Source organism: Aquarana catesbeiana, linkage group LG01 (genome assembly GCF_042186555.1).
Source record: "Aquarana catesbeiana isolate 2022-GZ linkage group LG01, ASM4218655v1, whole genome shotgun sequence".
Classification (NCBI taxonomy): Eukaryota; Metazoa; Chordata; class Amphibia; order Anura; family Ranidae; genus Aquarana; species Aquarana catesbeiana.
This window is the reverse complement of record NC_133324.1, coordinates 453817375-453837459: the sequence shown is the minus strand read 5'-3', so window position 1 is coordinate 453837459 and position 20085 is coordinate 453817375. Positions and strand designations below refer to the sequence as shown.

General features: G+C 43.6%; 1 protein-coding gene across 2 annotated transcripts in view; it reads left to right on the top strand.

The window, feature by feature from the left end:
* CCDC171 (coiled-coil domain containing 171) overlaps positions 1–20085 on the top strand; it is a 97621-nt gene that overhangs the window by 35558 nt on the left and 41978 nt on the right. For both annotated transcript variants that reach the window (XR_012245260.1, XM_073636715.1), the window contains exons 7-10: positions 6600–6692; positions 8405–8565; positions 8741–8879; positions 10859–10961. Coding sequence is in view for 1 of the 2 variants with exons in the window: in XM_073636715.1 (XP_073492816.1) it covers positions 6600–6692; positions 8405–8565; positions 8741–8879; positions 10859–10961 (496 nt within the window). In the remaining variant the exon portion in view is untranslated. The remainder of the gene's footprint in view (positions 1–6599; positions 6693–8404; positions 8566–8740; positions 8880–10858; positions 10962–20085) is intronic.

Genomic DNA, 20085 nt, shown 5'->3' with positions numbered 1-20085 from the left:
AAACATAATAGCTGGCTTTTAATTTCCGTGTTTACTGATTTTTTTTCTTTAAAATTTCCTAAAAAAAAAAAAAAAAAAAAAAGCTACCAGCTGGTATAAATTACAGGCACGCAGAGACGCTAATACATACCGTATTTATCAGCGTATAACATGCGCTGGCTTATAACACGCACCCCAAGTTTAGGAGGGAATTTTAAGGAAAAAAACTTTTTAAGGGAAAAAACTTACATTTAAATGCCCATCAATGCAGCCTTGTCAGTGTCCATCTACAGCCTTATCAGTGTCCATCTGCATGCTTGTCCAGTGTCATTTGCAGCCTTGTCCGTGTGATTTGCAGCCTTGTCCGTGTGATTTGCAGCCTTGTCCGTGTGATTTGCAGCCTTGTCCGTGTCATTTGCAGCCTTGTCCGTGTCATTTGCAGCCTTGTCCGTGTCATTTGCAGCCTTGTCCGTGTCATTTGCAGCCTTATGCCCTGTACACACGGTCGGATTTTCCGACGGAAAATGTGTGATAGGACCTTGTTGTCGGAAATTTCCGACTGTGTGTAGGCTCCATCACACATTTTCCGTGGGAATTTCCGACACACAAAGTTTGAGAACTTGCTATAAAATTTTCTGACAACAAAGTCCGTTGTCGGAAATTCCGATCGTGTGTACACAAATCCGACGCACAAAGTGCCACGCATGCTCAGAATAAATTAAGAGACGAAAGCTATTGGCTACTGCCCCATTTATAGTCCCGACGTACGTGTTTTACGTCACCGTGTTTAGAACGATCGGATTTTCCGACAACTTTGTTTGACCGCGTGTTTGCAAAACAAGTTTGAGCCAACATCCGTCGGAAAAAATCCATGGATTTTGTTGTCGGAATGTCCAATCAATGTCCGACCGTGTGTACAGGGTATAATCAGTGTCCACCTGCAGCCTTGTCAGTGACATTTTCAGCCTTATCAGTGTCCACCGGCAGCCTTGCAGCATTGTCAGTGTCCATCTGCAGCCTTGTCAGTGACATTTGCAGCCTTGCCCAGGCTGCAGTTAAACTGCAGTGACTTGTCAGTGTCACTGCAGTTTGAAAATGGCGCCGAGATACACAGAGCCGGCTCTTCTCGGCTCCTCTCGTAGTCCCACCCAGACTGGGTGTGACTGTGAGCGGAGCCGAGCGCCGCCCATATACATACATAGCCGAGTGTACTCGGCTAGGTTCAGCTAGCTCCGCTCACAGTCATGCCCAGTCCCTGTGTTATGTCCATCGCAGGGCGGGACTGGGCGTGACTGTGAGCAAAGCTAGCGGAACATAGCCGAGTACACTCGGCTATGTATGTATATCGGCGGCCGACTCGCTCCGCTCACAAACAGCGGGGGGGATGGGCGTATAACACGCACCCACGATTTTCCCCTGATTTTAAGGGGAAAAAGTGTGTTTCTTTCTCGAACATCACGGGACACAGAGCCACAGTAATTACTGATGGGTTATATAGGTATCACTGGTGATTGGACACTGGCACACCCTATCAGGAAGTTCAACCCCCTATATAATCCCTCCCCCTTGCAGGGATACCTCAGTTTTTACGCCAGTGTCTTAGGTGATGGACGTGTAAAGATGTCCTGTGCTGAGCTCCAAAGGGAATATCCTTTCTACCGGTTACCTGGACGGTGGTAACAACAGATGCCAGTCTGTCAGGTTGGGGAGCAGTTCTGGAACAGGCTGCGGTCCAAGGGGTATGGTCCAAGACAGAGAGGACCTTACCCATCAACATTCTGGAGATCCGGGCGATACATCTAGCTCTAAAAGCCTGGACTATCAGGCTACAGGGTTGTCCGGTCAGGATCCAGTCCGACAATGCCACAGCAGTGGCTTATGTCAATCATCAGGGAGGCACCCGGAGCCGAGCTGCTCAAAAAGAGGTGAACCAGATCTTAGTCTGGGCAGAGATGCATGTGCCATGCATATCGGCAGTTTTCATCCCGGGAATAGAGAATTGGCAGGCGGACTATCTAAGTCGCCAGCAGTTACTTCCAGGGGAATGGTCTCTGCATCCCGACGTCTTTTGGGCCATATGCCAAAGATGGGGGGTTCCAGATGTAGATCTCTTTGCATCCCGATTCAACAAAAAGATAGACAGATTTGTGGCAAGGACAAAAGATCCTCTTGCATGCGGGACGGATGCGTTGGTGGTTCCGTGGCATCGGTTCTCTCTGATTTACGCATTCCCGCCTATTCTGCTACTACCACGACTCCTTCGCAGGATCAGGCAGGAAAGGAAGTCGGTACTTCTGGTGGCCCCCGCTTGGCCCAGAAGGACTTGGTATGCAGAAATAGTAAGGATGACGGTGGGTTCCCCGTGGACCCTACCGGTACGCCCAGACCTGTTATCTCAGGGTCCAGTGTTCCATCCTGCCTTACAAACGCTAAATTTGACGGGTTGGCTATTGAGACCCACGTTCTGAAGAGTCGTGGGCTCTCAGGTCCTGTCATATCTACCTTGATTAATGCAAGGAAGCCAGCTTCAAGTATGATTTATCATAGAGTCTGGAAGGCTTATATAACCTGGTGTGAATCCAGAGGTTGGCATCTCAGGAAATATGTCATAGGTAGAATCCTTGATTTTCTACAGATGGGATTAGAGATGAAGCTGGCCTTGAGTACCATCAAGGGCCAGGTTTCTGCTTTATCAGTATTATTTCAGCGGCCACTTGCTTCGCATTCTTTGGTCCGAAACTTTATGCAGGGGGTGATGCGTCTTAATCTTCCGGTTAAAGTGCCCCTAAACCCCTGGGACTTGAATTTGGTCCTGGCTGTGTTACAGAAACAGCCTTTTGAACCAATAAGTCAGATTCCTTTGGTCTTGTTGACAAGGAAATTAATTTTTCTGGTGGCCATCTCTTCTGCTAGAAGAGTATCAGAATTAGCAGCTCTTTCCTGTAAGGAGCCTTATTTGATTATACACAAGAGTGGTACTACACCCTCATCCTAGTTTTTTACCGAAGGTGGTTTCTGATTTTCATTTAAACCAAGACATTGTTCTACCTTCCTTTTTTCCAGATCCCTGTTCTCCGGAAGAGAGATCTCTACATTCGTTGGATGTAGTAAGAGCAGTTAAGGCCTATCTAGGGGCAACTACTCAGATCCGCAAGACGGATGTTTTGTTTGTGCTGCCAGAGGGTCCCAATAGAGGACAGGCAGCTTCAAAAGCTACCATTTCTAAATGGATTCGACAGTTGATCATTCAAGCTTACGGTTTGAAACAGAAGATTCCTCCGTTTCAGATCAGGGCACATTCCACAAGGGCTATTGGTGCTTCTTGGGCAGTGCATCACCGGGCCTCTATGGCTCAAATCTGCAAGGCCGCAACCTGGTCTTCAGTTCATACATTCACCAGATTCTATCAGGTGGATGTGAGAAGGCATGAGGATATCGCCTTTGGGCGTAGTGTGCTGCAGGCAGCGGTACAGGGTCCTCAGGTCTGATTGCACCCTACTTGGTCGTGGTTCCCCCCCTCAGGTAGCATTGCTCCGGGACATCCCATCAGTAATTACTGTGGCTCTGTGTCCCGTGATGTTCGAGAAAGAAAATAGGATTTTTAAAACAGCTTACCTGTAAAATCCTTTTCTTTCGAAGGACATCACGGGACACAGAGGTCCCGCCCCTCTTCTAATACACTATATTGCTTGGCTACAAAACTGAGGTATCCCTGCAAGGGGGAGGGATTATATAGGGGGTTGAACTTCCTGATAGGGTGTGCCAGTGTCCAATCACCAGTGATACCTATATAACCCATCAGTAATTACTGTGGCTCTGTGTCCCGTGATGTCCTTCGAAAGAAAAGGATTTTACAGGTAAGCTGTTTTAAAAATCCTATTGTTATACGCCGATAAATACGGTAATTGTAACAGTCTCCAATTCCTCCACTATGCTATTGGAATTGCAGGCTGACACAGGTGTGTGTGTATATATATCTTAGCAGCACATAGGCCTCCCAAATAGAGATGTGTACTGCTTATCACAGTTGTTATTGTTACAGCAGCCAAAATAGTAATCAAGATTATCATGCTCCACTAACGCAGATTTTTCACCTCCTCCATTAGTTGTCCATTTTATGTACCCTTTTTAGGGCCACACTATTCCAAATATGCTGGGCTAACTTTTCCAAATATGCTGGAGGTTTCCTTTTTACTTCTTGGTAGGCACAAAGATACGGTCTATCACCAGTGTAACACTGGTGTAACATTAACCAGTCTGGAATCTAGCCGTGCTATGTACACCCACATAAACTTTATCAAAAGTACACATGGTGTTCGTAGTATGCCCTGTTCTTCGTTCACTGTTGCTGCTCCCCCTGAGCAATTTTTATTTGTGAAAATGGCAGCTAGGACTTTCTAAGTAATATAGCATTGACTGTAGTGACTGCTGTCATTTTATGGAGCACTTGAACAGTGTTTGTAAACACAGTTTAAAGCATGGTTCAAGCACCTTTTACATTAGCGCATCTCCAAAGTCGCACAATTTCCAGTGTGACTTTGATGACACTTTTGGTGCAATTTTGATTCGACTTTACATTCTATGGAATAAAGTCGCATCAAAAGTCCCACCAAAGTAGTCCAGGCACCTTCTTATTTTTTTTAAGTTGCCGTGATTTGAATGGGTGCCATTGAAAAGAATGGTGTGCGATTTATCTTGTGATATTGATGGCCAAAGTCACATGGCAAATCGCACAAGTGTGAATGGAGCCTTAGAGATGCAATGTAACATTTTTGCTGCTTTTGTATTTATCCATTTCATTCATATGAAGAACAAAGGGCTGACGTGATGTCAGTTAAAGTATAACCAAAGATTCCCCTTGCAACGTAAAGGCATAATGTTCTAGTATGCATTGCAGAAGTAATAAGAATTTAGGCTGTTCTTATGCAAGATCTTTAAAGAATAAGTATCATTATCCTTTTGTAACTTTTATTTAAGGATCTGAGGCAAGGTTGCCAACCTCCCACAGCATTTTTTACTGACAAAACATGGAAAATTTACTGGCGAAGCATTTTTTTTTTTTTTTTTTTTTTTTACCTGTAACCTGAGAAATTACAGAACTCCTATTGAAAACTAACACAGTGAATATTTGAACATTATAAACATGATATGGAAACACTAACAATACCTATAACACAGTAATTTGCTTGACTTACACTTAAAAAGACAACAAACATGAAATTATCGGCCCCTGATATTTATTGGCAATTGTAAAAAAAAATCACAGATTTTTACAAATGTCAGTAAGTTTACTGCCGGTTGGCAACCCTGCTCTGAGGAACCAAGTGCATGTAATTCTTGGTCCCATTGTAATCCCTCTTGTGCTTGCCAATCAGCGCTTGTCTGACAGGTTTTTTTTTGTTTTTTTTTCTCGCTGTCCAGCAACACTGCAAGAAAGACAGATTTGTGAGTGACAGCACTGGTTTCTGGGAGCAGGCGCTGCTGTGGACGAGTACTACTATTAAAAAAAAAATGTCGCACAACCTGGGGTGCTGTGCCCATCTTTTGCTTGTAAACCTTTACACAGCCACAACCAGTGGATCACACAGCCCTGCAGCACAAAGAGATCTTTCATTTGTATTAATGGGTAATTAGCGCTGCACTGGTCCTGACAGCTCTTATGATTCATTTTTAAAAGAGAAAGATCACACAGTGCTGCAGGTCTGTGTAATACATGAGCTGGGGCTGTTTGTGTACAGGTACTGGCAGATAGATCACAGAGTGGCACAGAACTGAGTAATCTTTTGAAATTACGAATGAACGATGAGCACTGTGTTCATAATGGTAAAAGAACAGTGAGCAGAACGAGAAAATGGGGGATCAGTGCTGGTTGTACCTATCCCCGCAAGAAAGCCCATAATGTGGGCTTGAAAAAATGACGTGGAACTACAATTAGCAAAGAGGGACTTTTAATCCCCAATGGAACCACTAAATTGAACAGGATCAAGCGCTATATGCACTTGGTCAACTCTTGGATTCAATAAGCTTTATTCAATTTAATGAGTTTTTTGTTTTTTTTAATCCATCAAATCTGTCAGTCGCAGCAAAGGGTAATCCTGATCTGTCCACGCCTAATTTTATTTCTATCAAATATATTTTCCCTTCAGTAAGCCCCGGTTCACACTGGGACGACTTGTCAGGCAAATTGGCCACCTTACAAGTCGTGTTCCATTCTGTACAGTGGAACTGTTCTAATAGGAACGATTCAAGTCGCTCCGACTTAGAAAAAGGTTCCTGTACTACTTTGGGACGATTTCGGAGCGACTTGCATTGACTTCTATACAGAAGTCATTTTGCAAGCTGCCGCTGAAGTCATGTGCAAGTTGCCTTACAGAGTCATGCTGCAAGTCGGGCTGCCCCTGTGTGAACCAGCTCTTAAGTTAGAAGTAAACAATATGATTTGATAATAACGTTTCTATGCATGAAACATGTATATACCACAGTCTCCACTCTATACGGTTTCTATCATTCAAATAACTAGGATTCTTCTGCTTTCCAAATAGGGAAATTGGTCACTAGGTAAAAACACACACACTATAAATTACAATTACACTATTGCAATGTACTTTTGTCTTTTGCAGGCAGCAAGTCAGAGGGTGAACAAATTGACAGAGAACATAGAGGCAGAAAGAGCAGCACACTTTGAGTCCAAGTTTAATTCTGAAGTTATCCAGGTAACCTAGTTACATAGATGGTAAAGTTGAATAAAGACATCAGTCCATCCAGTTCAACCTGTATGGGTGTATGAGTGTGTATGTATTTATGATTCTACCATTTCCCATATCCCTGTATACTGCATTTGCTAAGATGCACCATCTAAGAGGTCTTTTTTTTTTTTATTTTTTGTTTTGTTTTTTTTATTATGGACACTCCCTGCTGAAACCATCACTTGTGGAAAGGAATTCCACATCTTTACCGCTCTAACATTAAAGAACCATCTGTGTACTTTATGGTTAAACTGCTTCTTGTCCAACTTCATTGAGTGGCCATGTGTCTTAAGCGATTTGAGACTGAATAGTTTTTCCCTATGCTAGAATCCCCAATTAGATATTTGTACAGTAAGTCCCCTACATACGAACATTTAACTTGCAAAGATGAGAACATGTGTTCGCATGTCCAATCCTGTAAAGCCGCGTACACACACTCAGTTTTTTTTTTTTTTTCATTTAACCCAGCAGGCTGAACGAAAAAAAAAACTGACAGTTTGCCGTACCAACACAAGCAGTGTTGGTGCAGCAATCTCCCCTGCTGTTCCTTTGTGTTCTTATAGGGGAACTCCCCCCGCCAGATAACACAGATCACCCCTCGCAGCCTTTCCGGAACGGAACTGTTTTGTAAGTAGGGGACTTACTGTACATTGAAATCATATCTCCTTTTAAGCATCTCCTCTCCAGGGAGAATACATTTTATGTATGTAATCATTCTTCATAACTGAGTTCCTCAAGTACCTTTTTATCAGCTTTCTTGCCCTTCTCTGGACTTTTTCCAGTTCCAGCACATCCTTCCTCAGAACTATAGACCAAAACTTGATTACATACTCAAAATGTGACTGAACCAGATTGTTGTACAGTGGTAGAATTATAGTCTTCTGTCTGGAGTAAATACCCTTTTTAATTCATGCTAATAGTTTGCTAGCTTTGCTTGCTGCAGCTTGGCATTAAATACTATTGCTTAGCTTGTTGGTTACTAGGACCCACAGATCCTTTTCCATCCTAGATTCCCCCAGAGGTTCTCCCACTAGAGTGTAACCTGCATTCATATTTTTAATCCCCAAGTGCATTACTTTTACATGTATTAATAATAAACCTCATTTGCCCTGTAGTTGTCCACACCTCAGTTTTATCGAGGTCTTCCTGTAAGTTTGCTATATCCTGTTGTGAGGTTATCACCCTTCATAGCATTGTATTGTCAGCAAACACTGAGAATGAACTATTTCGTCTATTCCAACATGAGAAGACTTATTTTTTTTTTAATTATGTTGCTACTTTTTAAAAATTGTTTTACATGACTATTAGAGTGCATAAAATATAATATTAACTTTTATTATCTGGTTCAGTCTGAAAACGAATCCACTTTCTGACATGCTGCAGAAAGTGCCTGCAGGTTGATGTGCGTTATGTCAAGACAACCCAAAAATTGCATATGCTGCATTGTTGGTAACACACCACACAGTGTGGTGTGTTGCAACACAGTTGTGCTGTAGTGCTATTTAAAATGAATAGGACCACAAGATTCGTTAACATCATGCTACAAATATCCATACATGTCTGTATTTCCACAGCAATAACCAATATTTTAATTAATATTAAATCCAACGTCATTTTGGAAGTGTATTGGTGATGAGCAAGGCAGCCTTTACAATTATTTTGATTTTTTTTTCTATTAGTTGCGGATTCAGGATCTTGAGGTGTCTTTACAAACGGAAAAGGCCAGCCAAGCACAAACTGCTACAGAGCTGGAGCAATTAAAAAAAAAATTTGAGCAAGTGGAAATGGCTTATAATAGAGAGAAATCCATTGCTGAAGATCTGACAGACAAGCTTAAGCAGTAAGTGTCACAATACAGTACAGTACAATACAGTGTTTTTTTTCCTTATGACTATTTCACATATATCTCTTTAGAATATTGAAATTTTAATGTTATTGAGTGTGGGTTTTTTTTTTTTTTTTTTTTTTTTTTAAGGCCTTTTTATTTTGAACTCATGTTTTTGTTCTTGGTTTAGATTGGAAAAAGAATATTCTTTCATGATAAATGAGTTTAAAGCTGAGGTTGAGAAGAAAAACAAGCTAATTACAGAGCTTTCTGCAAAAATAAGTAACTATGAAGAAAATTTTGCTTTAATGGAACAGAACCTTGCTATGGTAAGGATTGTAATAATATCTGTGCACGGAATATACCCCATTTCTGAATTGTATAGTATAGGGCACAGGCTGCTTTAAGTCTTTAACCATGGGCTATATGCAGCCTCCTTCAGGAGATTAGGCAAACAGAATTGTGGTACAGCACATCTGACCTGCTCCCACTCACAGCAATCCTCAATTTAAAAAAAAAATTTTTTTTTTTTGCTAATGTCTTTAGCTGAAGGACGACCTCTGTCTACTGAAAGAAGGTTTCTGGTTTATGATTGTATTTGGAAAATTAAGAAGTTTCCTTGCTTATTTTCGCACTGAGAATCTCTTTTTCAAAAAGCTGTGCCCACAGCCACTGTAGCTACCTCCTGCAGCTTTTGGATCGGTGCCTTTTGACCTAGACTTTGAGATTGTACCCCTCCTTTGTCTTTTGAAGATGTTAGGCCAGCCTTTTTAAGAAGAACTATAGGCTAAACTTTTTTATTTTTTTTACATTTCTGATGTATTATTGGAGGGTTATAACCCCTGTCAGATAATTTGTTTTGCCATCTGTGTCCTATTGTGGAGATTTCCCTGTTCCATAGCCAAAACAGGAAATAAGAGGAAACCCCTGCATATTAAGGGACTCTCTTGGGGACACCCAGGTCACCAGAACCAATGTCCCCATTGGAAGATTTTTTTCCTTCTATTACTTTTTTGGGGACAACCCAAAATTTGTGATTTTCCTTTACTTTAACTTTCAGTGATAATGGTAAACAGGACAAATGGAGAGGTTGAATCTCCCTAACAGGGGCACAGACATCAATAAAAACTGACCGTGTTCTACTCTGTCCAAAACTAAAAAAAAAGTTCTGCCTTTAGTTGTACTTTCATGTTGCTTCTGGCACTGGACCCTGCAGTTGGCGCTCACCCTTAGTGTTGCTATACAGCTAGGTGCAGTTATCTGTTCGGTTCCCTAAAGGTCCAGGACAGTGCCAATCTGCACTGATGTGATCTAGTCCCTGAAGGCTATGCTAATTCTCCCCTGCTCTATTTGTAGGTGTAGTCCCTGGATCCCCTGCCTCTGCCTTCAGGCATAAAAGGGTGGGCAGCATGAGTACTTGGGCTGCTGGGCGGCTGCAACACTGCAAATGTTGTTTCACGGCCATGCATGGCAATGCTTTTTCTGCTCCAGCTGCTGTGGTAATTGTGTTTACATCCTCTTAGAACAATTCAGACGGGCTGTAACCCACACTGTGTGCAAAGTCCTGCCCCTTGAGGCGGTATCTTGTGGCGGTATCTTAGCCCATTTGTTATTTTGAGCACATGCTCTGCTACAGGACAAGCATTCTACTGCCTCCTAAGCTCCATTTGAGGCCCAGGTCTCTGTGTACACCTTCACCGGGTTATCCAAAAGCTTAAAAGCTTTCAGTCATGAGACACAGAGTGGCTGCACTGTGTTCCGTGGCACAGGTTGTGAGTACCCCTCAGAGGATTCCCTTACCTATATGGCAGATGTCAGGCACAAGGAAAAGGGGACAGGTGTTCAGGCTAGTACACTGTGAACAGGGCCATGATAAATTGGGGGTAAATCGGGTACTTCTGATTCAGGTACTTTGGACCTGAACCAGTCCAAAGTGGGGAAGTTAGTCCTGTACCTGGACCAATACAGGACCAGAACCCCCTACGCGTTCTTGCATTTTCCTTTTATGGCTTGCTACAAAACTGAGGTTTGCTGGGAGTGGGAGAGGTTTTATGGGCTGTTCCACAATTCTGTTTGCCAGTGTCCAGTCACCTGTAAGTAGCTGCATATAACCCATTGTTAAGATTTAAAGGAGCCAGCGTCCTGTTGCTGTATTCCAAGAAAAAGATTTTAAAGGTAAATCAAAAATCCTTATTTTATGTATAATGTTAGTATTCTATTGTAATTGTATACGATGTATAATAATTATTCTAATACACAGTACTGTGTATTGCCTATAAAATGTAATACCTTTCTAAATATCTTACAGACTAAGAAACAGCAGCTTTCTATAGAAGATGCTCATGGATATATTGTGAAAGAACTACAGGGATTGGTAGACAATCGCAGTGTGTCAAGCCTCCCTATGTCAGGTTAGTTGAAGGTGCAATATGACAGATGCATCTGTCAGTGTTTAAGTGACTTCTTAGTGGGAATTATACAGATGCCTCCTTCCTACATGTTCTTGTTTGATGTGATTGAAGTCTTCACAGCAGTGCTGTGGCCTGGATGCCTGGTTGAGGGTCAGGGCAGGAGAACCTTCTGTTGCTGGCTCTTAAGTTGATTTACAAGTTGTATTATTTAGGATGACCTTTTGGGAAGGGCATGCTGGGGGTGTACCTTGATTCCAGTAGAGAGAGAGGTCTCATCCGTGTACCTGCAAAGGGAGCAGATGTTTTCATGGGGCTGAGCCAAAGCCTTAGTCCCTATAAGGTCACATATTCACCAAGCCTATGTAATACCTAACAAGGCATTCTGTGTGTTTTTTCTATTTTTTAACATTGAAAAAATACTTTGTTTTTTAAAATGTTCTATCATTTGCAGATATCTTTGTCCTTATTATTATTATTATTATTATTATTATTATTATTATTATTATTATTCAGGATTTATATAGCGCCAACAGTTTACGCAGCGCTTTACAATATAAAAGGGAGACAATACAGTTATAATACAATACAATACAATACAATAGGATTAAGAGGGCCCTGCTCAGAAGAGCTTACAATCTAAAAGGGTGGGGCAGGAGGTACAAAAGGTTGTAACTGTGGGGAATGAGCTGGTGGAAGTGGTAGGAGATTAATTGGAGACGTGATAGGCTTTCCTGAAGAGATGAGTTTTCAGGGATTGCCTGAAGGTAGCAAGAATAGGGGATAGCTGGATAGATGGAGGTAGCGAGTTCCAGAGGATGGGAGAGGCTCTGGAGAAATCCTGGAGACAAGCATGGGAGGAGGAGATGAGAGAGCTTGAAAGCAGGAGGAGTATTTACTTGTAAATACTGGAGGTGCCCCATTTACATATATACCTATAGACTATACAAAGATGCAAGGTTTTTATTTTTTACCTTTTTTCACGTGATGCGATTCACATTATTTTATATCTAAAAAAAAAACTTTTGTGAATGCTATTGAATGAAAGAGAGTCACTGCGTTATTGCGCAAGAAGCATACACATATAACAAGAGACTATAACCAAAAGTATTTTTTAACGTTAACACAGATTTATAAAGTTACTGCATTTTAGACTCTTATACCTATTAAAAAAAACAATCTATAACAGTACAGGTTAAAGAAGCAAAGGAATTTATTAAAAGTGAACTATTGATTAGAAAAGTAAAAAAAGTAGATGAACTGTATCCAAAATTTGATTAAAGGGGTTGAAAAACCTTGTGTGATGCAGCAGCCCCCCTTTTTACTTATCTGAACCTGGTTTTTCCAGTGACGGGGACAAGCACACCAGGTCTCGGGTCCTGATTGGATAGATTGATAGCAGCGCAGTCATTGGCTCCCGCTGCTGTCAATCAAATCCAATGGAGTGGGGGGCGGGGTCAAGTCCTGCTGTCTGTGTCAATAGACGCAGCAGCAGGACACGGGAGCGCATCTGCACGAGTGCCCTGAGGGAGAGTGGCTCCACAATGGGGCACTCAAGAAGATGAGGAGCCAGGAGCGCCGCTGAGGGACCCCAGAAGAGTAGGATCGGTGCTACTTTGTGCAAAACCAACTGCACAGAGGAGGTAAGTATATAACTAACTTTTCCCTCTTTCGTCTTTCAGGACAGCACACTTGAGAGACCTCGGCTCCTCCCCTCTTAGGAAACACCGCCTCCACCAGACTTTTAAGTCACCCCTTCCCTTCAGCCCGTCAGTTTTGGTGTTTCCTCCAGAAGGGAGACATCGCTAGGAACCTGGGCTATTTCAGCTGGTGAGGCTGAAGCCGGTACGGTCCTGGAAGGGAGAGACAGTGGTTTCTCATACACAGCAGCACAGATGGGGAGTCTGGTTACCTGCTGTGGCATTGCACTCCCTGTCCTTCCTTGGGGAATGTGGAGGCCTGGGTGTTCATTTCTCAGCTGCCTGGGGAGGGCGATGCGGAAGTGTCCAGATCCCCCTCACTGTGAGAGTCAGCATGGAGCTCAGCGCTGAGTCAGATGACGGGCGACGTAATTTCCGGCGGGGAGGGCACTTCCGTTTGACCCGTGGCTTCCGGTTCTGGCCGCGGGACAGATAAACGAATGGCGCGATGGCTGGTGCGGGCTCCATTAAGGCTGTAGTGTCTGCCAGAGGAGCATCCTGAGGCAGACCACTCCCCTGGCCAGAGGGATGTCTGAGACAGATGGTTCCCGTTCTGTGCCGGGTGACGCCAGCACCAGCCATACTAAGGTAAGTGGAACCCTGGGGTGGTGTTCCCTTACCTTGTTCCCACTTAGCTCCACGGGTGAACCCCCCTCTTAGTGGTCAGAGGGGAGGAGAGGCACGTCTGGGACCCTGGTGGGGGTTGGTCCTGGGAGGTGCACTCCTGGTGTTGGTCACATGGTTTTTATTTTTTTAATAAAGACTGTTGCTGATGCTGGCGCTTGTTTTGTCATTTCAGGACATATCTGCGGAAAAGACCAAGCCCTTACATGTGCCCATCATGTAGGAGTACTTTAGGAGAGTCCTGGGGGAAGGTTTTGTGCAGTAAATGCATTGAAGGCTTAGTTAAGGAACACTCTATGGAACAGAGCTTTGACCTGGCAGCTTCTGTTAAGGAGCTTTCTAGCACTTTTCAATCTTTCAAGGCATTGTTTGAAAATTTTCAGCCTATGCAGCCCCCAGCCGGTCCTCTGCCAGCACAGCAAAATGTCGCACCTGGTCCTTCAGGTCCCTCAGTCAGTGAGGAGTTACCGGGGGTTTCCAGAGAGGCTTTAGTTTAGAGGATGAATCCGATGGTGCATCCTCACATTCCTCAGGCGAATCAGACGCAGAGAAGGTGGACGGCGAGTCCTCCAGAACCTCCCGATATAAACTCCTTGGAGGAAGTGGAAGAGCTCTTGGGGGCAATTCACACCACCCTAGGTATCCAAGAGGAAAAAAAAATCTCTGTCTCTACATGACGGAATGTAAGTGGGTCTTGGAGAGCAGAAGAAAAAGGTCTTTCCGGTGCATGAGGTCCTTGTAGATACCATTAAAAAGGAATGGCGGGACCCAGAAAGGAAACCTTTCTTTTCTAGAGCATTAAAGCGCAGATTCCCCTTTTCAGAGGATGAAGCTGCTGTATGGAACAAGTCACCTAGACTGGATGCAGCCTTCTCTCAGGTATCCAGAAAAACAGACTTGGCGTTTGAAGATATGGGGGTGCTAGCAGACCCCATTGACAAACGGATGGATTCTCTACTTAGAAAGTCCTGGGATTCCTCTCTAGGCAACCTTAAGCCTTCCATGGCCGTCACAGTGGTGGCACGTAACATGGAGCACTGGCTAACACATATAAAAGCTCATATTGAAGCTGGGACTGCAAAGGAGACGATTCTCTCCTCCTTCCCAATGCTCTTGAAGGGGATCGCATACATTGCTGACGCCTCAGCAGAATCGGTCCACATGTCTGCTAGATCTTCTGCCTTGGCCAATTCAGCCAGGCGAGCTCTTTGGTTAAAGACCTGGCAGGGGGACTTGCTGTTCGGTCCGGATCTGGAGGCGGTTCTTGATCGAACGGCCGATAAAAAGAAGGCCTTCCCCTTGAAGAAAAAGTTGGGAGAACAGCCTAAAAAGAAGACTCGCTCACAAAGGAAGTTTAATTTTCCAGGAGCAGAGTCTCAGAAAAAAGTCTGGACCAACAAGGGCAGAGGGCGCGGGGGAGCGATTTTTCGCCCTCCAGAACAGCCCCGAAAGCCCCAATGACAGGTTAACCCCGGTGGGAGGAAGACTGGGGGAAAAGTTTCGGATGGATTCCATTTTTTTCTGTAAAAACACTACTTCCTCCGAATTGCTACATGGCGTCCATAGATCTAAGGGACGCCTATCTGCACATTCCGATCGCAGAGGACAGTCAGAAATTCTTCAGGCTGGCGGTAAGGTCCGGGGAGGAAGTAGTGCATCTGCAGTTCCAAGCCCTCCCCTTTGGGCTCTCCTCTTCGCCCCGGATATTCACCAAGGTTTTGGTGGAAGTTCTGGCCTTCATGCGTCTTCAGGGAATCGCATACCTGGACGACCTGCTGCTTTTTGCTCCTTCCCCGGAGCAGCTGGTCCAGGATTTGCAGTTAGCAAGGGGTATTCTGGAACATCTGGGATGGCTCCTAAATTTGGAGAAATCCAGCCTGGTTCCATCCCAGAGGATTACATTCCTAGGTTACATCCTGGACTCAACCCAGAGGAGAGTTTTCCTTCCCGAAGAGAAAATTGCCAAAATAGACGGAGCCTTGGCAGTTCTGCAGGGCAATCACCAAATCACCATAAGAAGGGCCATGTCAGCCTTGAGGTTGCTGACAGCTGCCCTCCCAGCAGTAAAGTGGGCAGGATTGCACTTCTGCCCTGGACAGTGGTTCATTCTGAAAGTTTGGGACCGCACTCAGAAGTCCTTGGACTCGGCGGTCTTCATTCCTGTATGGGTGAAGAGATCCCTGTGGTGGTGGAGAAAGGCAGCAAACCTATCACAGGGTCTGGAGTGGGTTCTGCCTGTGTCCACGATTGTGACAACAGACGCAAGCGGCACAGGTTGGGGAGCACACCTGGGGGCGAGTTTGGCACAGGGTTCCTGGTGAGTCGAGGACGCGGTGCAGTCCTCGAACTGGAGAGAACTGAGGGCCATTTTTCTCAGAGCTTTCCAACAGGAGCTCCAGGGACATCATGTGCAGATCCGCTCAGACAATTCCTCAGCAGTTGCTTATGTAAACAGACAGGGGGGCACCAGAAGCTTCCCTTTGGGGTCTGACGGAAATTATTTTCAGTTGGGCCGAGGTCACGGTACTCTCACTATCAGCTGTTCACCTAAAGGGGGAATTAAACCAGAGAGCAGACTTCCTCAGCCGGAGGAAGTTGAGGGAAAGCGATTGGGTCCTCAGTCAAGTCATCTACAAGATGATTATCGAGAAATGGGGGATCCCATGTGTGGACCTTTGCGCTTCAGGGGAAAACCCGAAGGCCCCCCTCTTTTTCTCCCTGAACCGCTGGGACGGGGCGATAGAGGTGGACGCTCTGTCTCAGAGCTGGCATTTTTCCAAATGCTATGCTTTTCCCCCCTCTGGTTCTGTTGCCTGAGGTCTTGAGAAAATTCCAATTAGAGGACACAACCCTGATCTTGACAGTGCCACACTGGCCCAGGAGGCCATGGTTCTCGGTCCTAAAGAAACTGGCAGTGGAACCACCCTGGATACTACCGGTCAAGGAAGATCTACTCTCTCAAGGCCCAGTCTGCTGCCCTCAGGTAGAGAGGTGGAATTTGACTGCCTGGCTACTGAAGAGGACTTGCTGAAAAGTAAGGGGTTTTCCGAAGGATTGGTAACAACTCTTCTAAAGTCTAGGAAAGAAGAGACGCGCAAAATCTATTTGAAGGTCTGGAAGAAATTCAATTCTTGGTGCGCAGAGAGCTCCTTTAATGTTCTCAGTCCAGTAGCAGTGCTAGAGTTCCTACAGAGTGGGGCAGATAAGGGATTGGCACTTAGTACCCTTAAAAGTCAGGTGTCGGCTTTAAGTGTATTCCTTGAATAACAGCTAGCAGTAAATCCCTGGATATCCAGGTTTTTTAGAGCTTTAAGAAGGCAGAGACCACTCAGCTCTCGCCCTTTTCCGGTATGGGATCTATCCCTAGTATTGCAGGCCCTTACAGAGGGTCCTTTTGAACCTATTGAGTCTTGTACGGTGAAGTTTTTAACCCTCAAGATGTTTTTTTAGTAGCCATCACTACTGCAAGGAGGGTTAGTGAGCTACAAGCCCTCTCTAGGAGGGCGCCTTTCTTTCAAGTTTTTCCAGATAGGATTATTTTGAAAACCGATCCGGCCTTTTTTCCAAAGGTGGTTTCGGAATTTCATAGAAACCAGGAAATTTGTTTACCCACATTTTGCTCAAATCCTGTGAAGGAACAGGAGCAGGTCTTCCACAAGTTAGATGTCAGAAGATGTGCATTAAAGTACCTGGAGGTTACGGAGCAGTTTAAAAAGTCAGACTCCTTTTTTGTTTCTTTTTCAGGGGCAAGGATGGGTTCCAAAGCCTCTAGACACATTATAGCCAGATGGCTAAGATTGGCTATCAGTCAAGCCTATATAGAAAAGGGGATGGAAGTTCCGGAGGGCATTCAACTAGGGCTATGGCAGCGTCACAAGCCGAGTGGGCTGGTGCTACACCCGATCAGATCTGCAGAGCAGCAACGTGGTCAAGTTTTAAGACTTTCGTTAAGCACTACAGACTGGACTTATTGTCTGCCTAGGACCAGGCTTTTGGGCGTAAAGTTCTGCAGGCAGTAGTCCCACCCTAGGGTAAGTGCTCGCTTATCCTCTCAAGTGTGCTGTCCTGAAAGACGAAAGAGGGAAAATCAAAGTTACTTACCAGTAACATTTTTTCCAAGAGTCTTTCAGGACAGCACCGGTACCCTCCCAAATATTGTCTTGCCACTAGGACGTGAGAGCATCAGGAATATGAAAGTTGTTATGAAGTGTTCTTATGTCTCCCTAGACTGTCCGGAGGTTCTCGTGCAAAAAATGACAGGCTGAAGGGAAGGGGCGACTTAAAAGTCTGGTGGAGGCGGTGTTTCCTAAGAGGGGAGGAGCCGAGGTCTCTCAAGTGTGCTGTCCTGAAAGACTCTTGGAAAAAACATTACCGGTAAGTAACTTTGTTTTTTTTATTTATTTATTTATTTATTTTTTAACAAACCTTTAGATCTCCTTTTTAAGTAAGGATCTACCTTTCTTAGGTCATTTACAATGACAAGCATAGATCGTATACATTTCATGGAGTATCTTAAACTATCTTATTGATTTACAGTTGTAATAATCCATTACCCATATGACTTTAGATTCTTGTGAATGCTACAGTTAATATAGAACTATAGAAAGATAGATAAATTACAGCTTTCGAAAATGGTTAAAAAGCAGGAGTAGTATGGCGCTGCCCTTATGGAGACAAAATTTTTTTTTCTTCTTTGTAGTGAATGTATTGCCTAGTGTCCTTTATAGAATTGCTTCTAAAACCTGTATGTGTTCAAAAATTGAATAAAACTGTGACTGGTGGCGAATATTTCTATTAGAAGTGAAAATACAACAACTGGTGCTCCAATTGTTCAACAAAGGTGCATTGTGCCCTTTAAATTAAGTAATAAAGTAGTTATGGATATGGATACAATATCATCTAGGTGGAAAGTGTTAAAAAGAAAAAAAGGAAAAATGAAAAAAAATGAAAAAAAGGAAAACAGGAATATGGCGCTGCCCTTATGGAGACAAAAAAAAACCTCTCTTTATAATGACTTTATAATTCCTAAAGTGTTTGTGCCAAAAATTAAAAAATATGTGACTGGTGCCAAATCCTTACTGTTAAAAGTACATTTGCAACCTAAGGTGCTTCAATTATTCAACAAAAGTGCATAGTACAGCATCACTAAAGTGACCAGTGTTAAATCATACAAATCCATACAACATTGTGCAAATTATCCATCATAAATAGTGACTCTTGTGCTGTGACCAGTATTAGTTGGATAGGAAAAGTTCTGTTTATGAAAAAACAAGTTCTTTTTGGAGTATTTTGTAGTGTTCAGTCTTTGGGGGTCAAATATCTGTAGGAAAGCTTCTTATCCAGGTGCTGGTTTCTTTAATTAGTGCCTTGTCTGCATGCTCTGACAATGCTTGCACTCACCCGGATTCTCCTTTCCCCTGCAGGGGTATGGATGGTCACAGTGTCTGCCACTGTGTAGCAATCAAGGATATCCCCCAAACTTTACTTGCGTATTGTTGTGTAATAATTACATGTAAAGGAAAGAAGGTATGCCCATCGCGTAAAACCATAGGAGAACTTTTATTAAAACTTAATAGACAAATGTACTCACATTTCAAATGAACAAATCAAGCATGGTAAAAGTTAGCGAATTCCCTTTGTTAGAGGTGCTGCAAGACGTTCTTAACCCGCCCTCCTTTTTAAGTAAGGATCTACCTTTCTTAGGTCATTTACAATAACAAGCATAGATCTTATACATTTCATGGAGTATCTTAAACTATCTTATTGATTACAGTTGTAATAATCCATTACCCATATGACTTTAGATTCTTGTGAATGCTACAATTAATATAGAACTATAGAAAGATAGATAAATTACAGCTTTCACAAAAGTGCAAAAAATATTAATAATCAGACGAATAAGTGAAAATAATTGAAAAATGAGTGTCCATATAATAGTGAACAATGTTCTCCAATCGATAAAGTGCAATAGTGCTCCAAAATTTGAGGTGCGCCACACTCCCTCCTGTGTCCCCACTCACCGGATGGAATGGACCCTTTTCAGTCTAGGGCTCGTTTAGGCTTAGATTGTTGGACAGTGATGGCAAATTCACAAGAAAAAGAACCGCTGCTCCAGGTGTATAAAGATAAGGCTGATTGGAATATCTTGCAGAGTGCTAGCCCCGGCCCGCCTCCGTGGGAAACTTGGAAAGAAGAAAGAAATGGCTGCATATCCTGAACTTCCGATTGCCTTTTATTTTGTTTCACAAAGATAACACCAGAGACCCCAAACTGTGGTCACGTAGACGCGTTTCACACATACTTCTTGTGCTTTTCATTAATGATTAAGCACAAGATTAACATTGCATGACACGGTTGCTTCTTTCTCCCTATGGCTTATGAACAAGTTAGCCACTGAGGGGGCATACTTAGCACCCATGGCCATGCCTTTCCTCTGTCTAAAGTACTGTTTGTCATGCCAGAAGAAGTTGTGGCTCATGGCCAAATCCAAAGCCTGGACCAGAAAATCTTTTTTTGTTTCTTCTTAGTATTAGTACTATTGAGGGCCCTTCAATTGCATGTTGTTGTTTGATGTTGGTGTATAGAGAATTGACATCAATACTGGCCAATAAGTGTTTCTCATTAACCTCAACTTCCTGCAGTAATTCCTTAAGCTTCCTACTGTCTTTTAGATATGCTGGCCCTTTCTGTGCCAAAGGCTGCAAGAACCGATTCAAGTACTCCCCCATTCTGGCAAAAAGAGAGTCAACTCCACTGACAATGGGTCTGCCGGGATGGTTGAAAGGGTTCTTGTGAACCTTGGG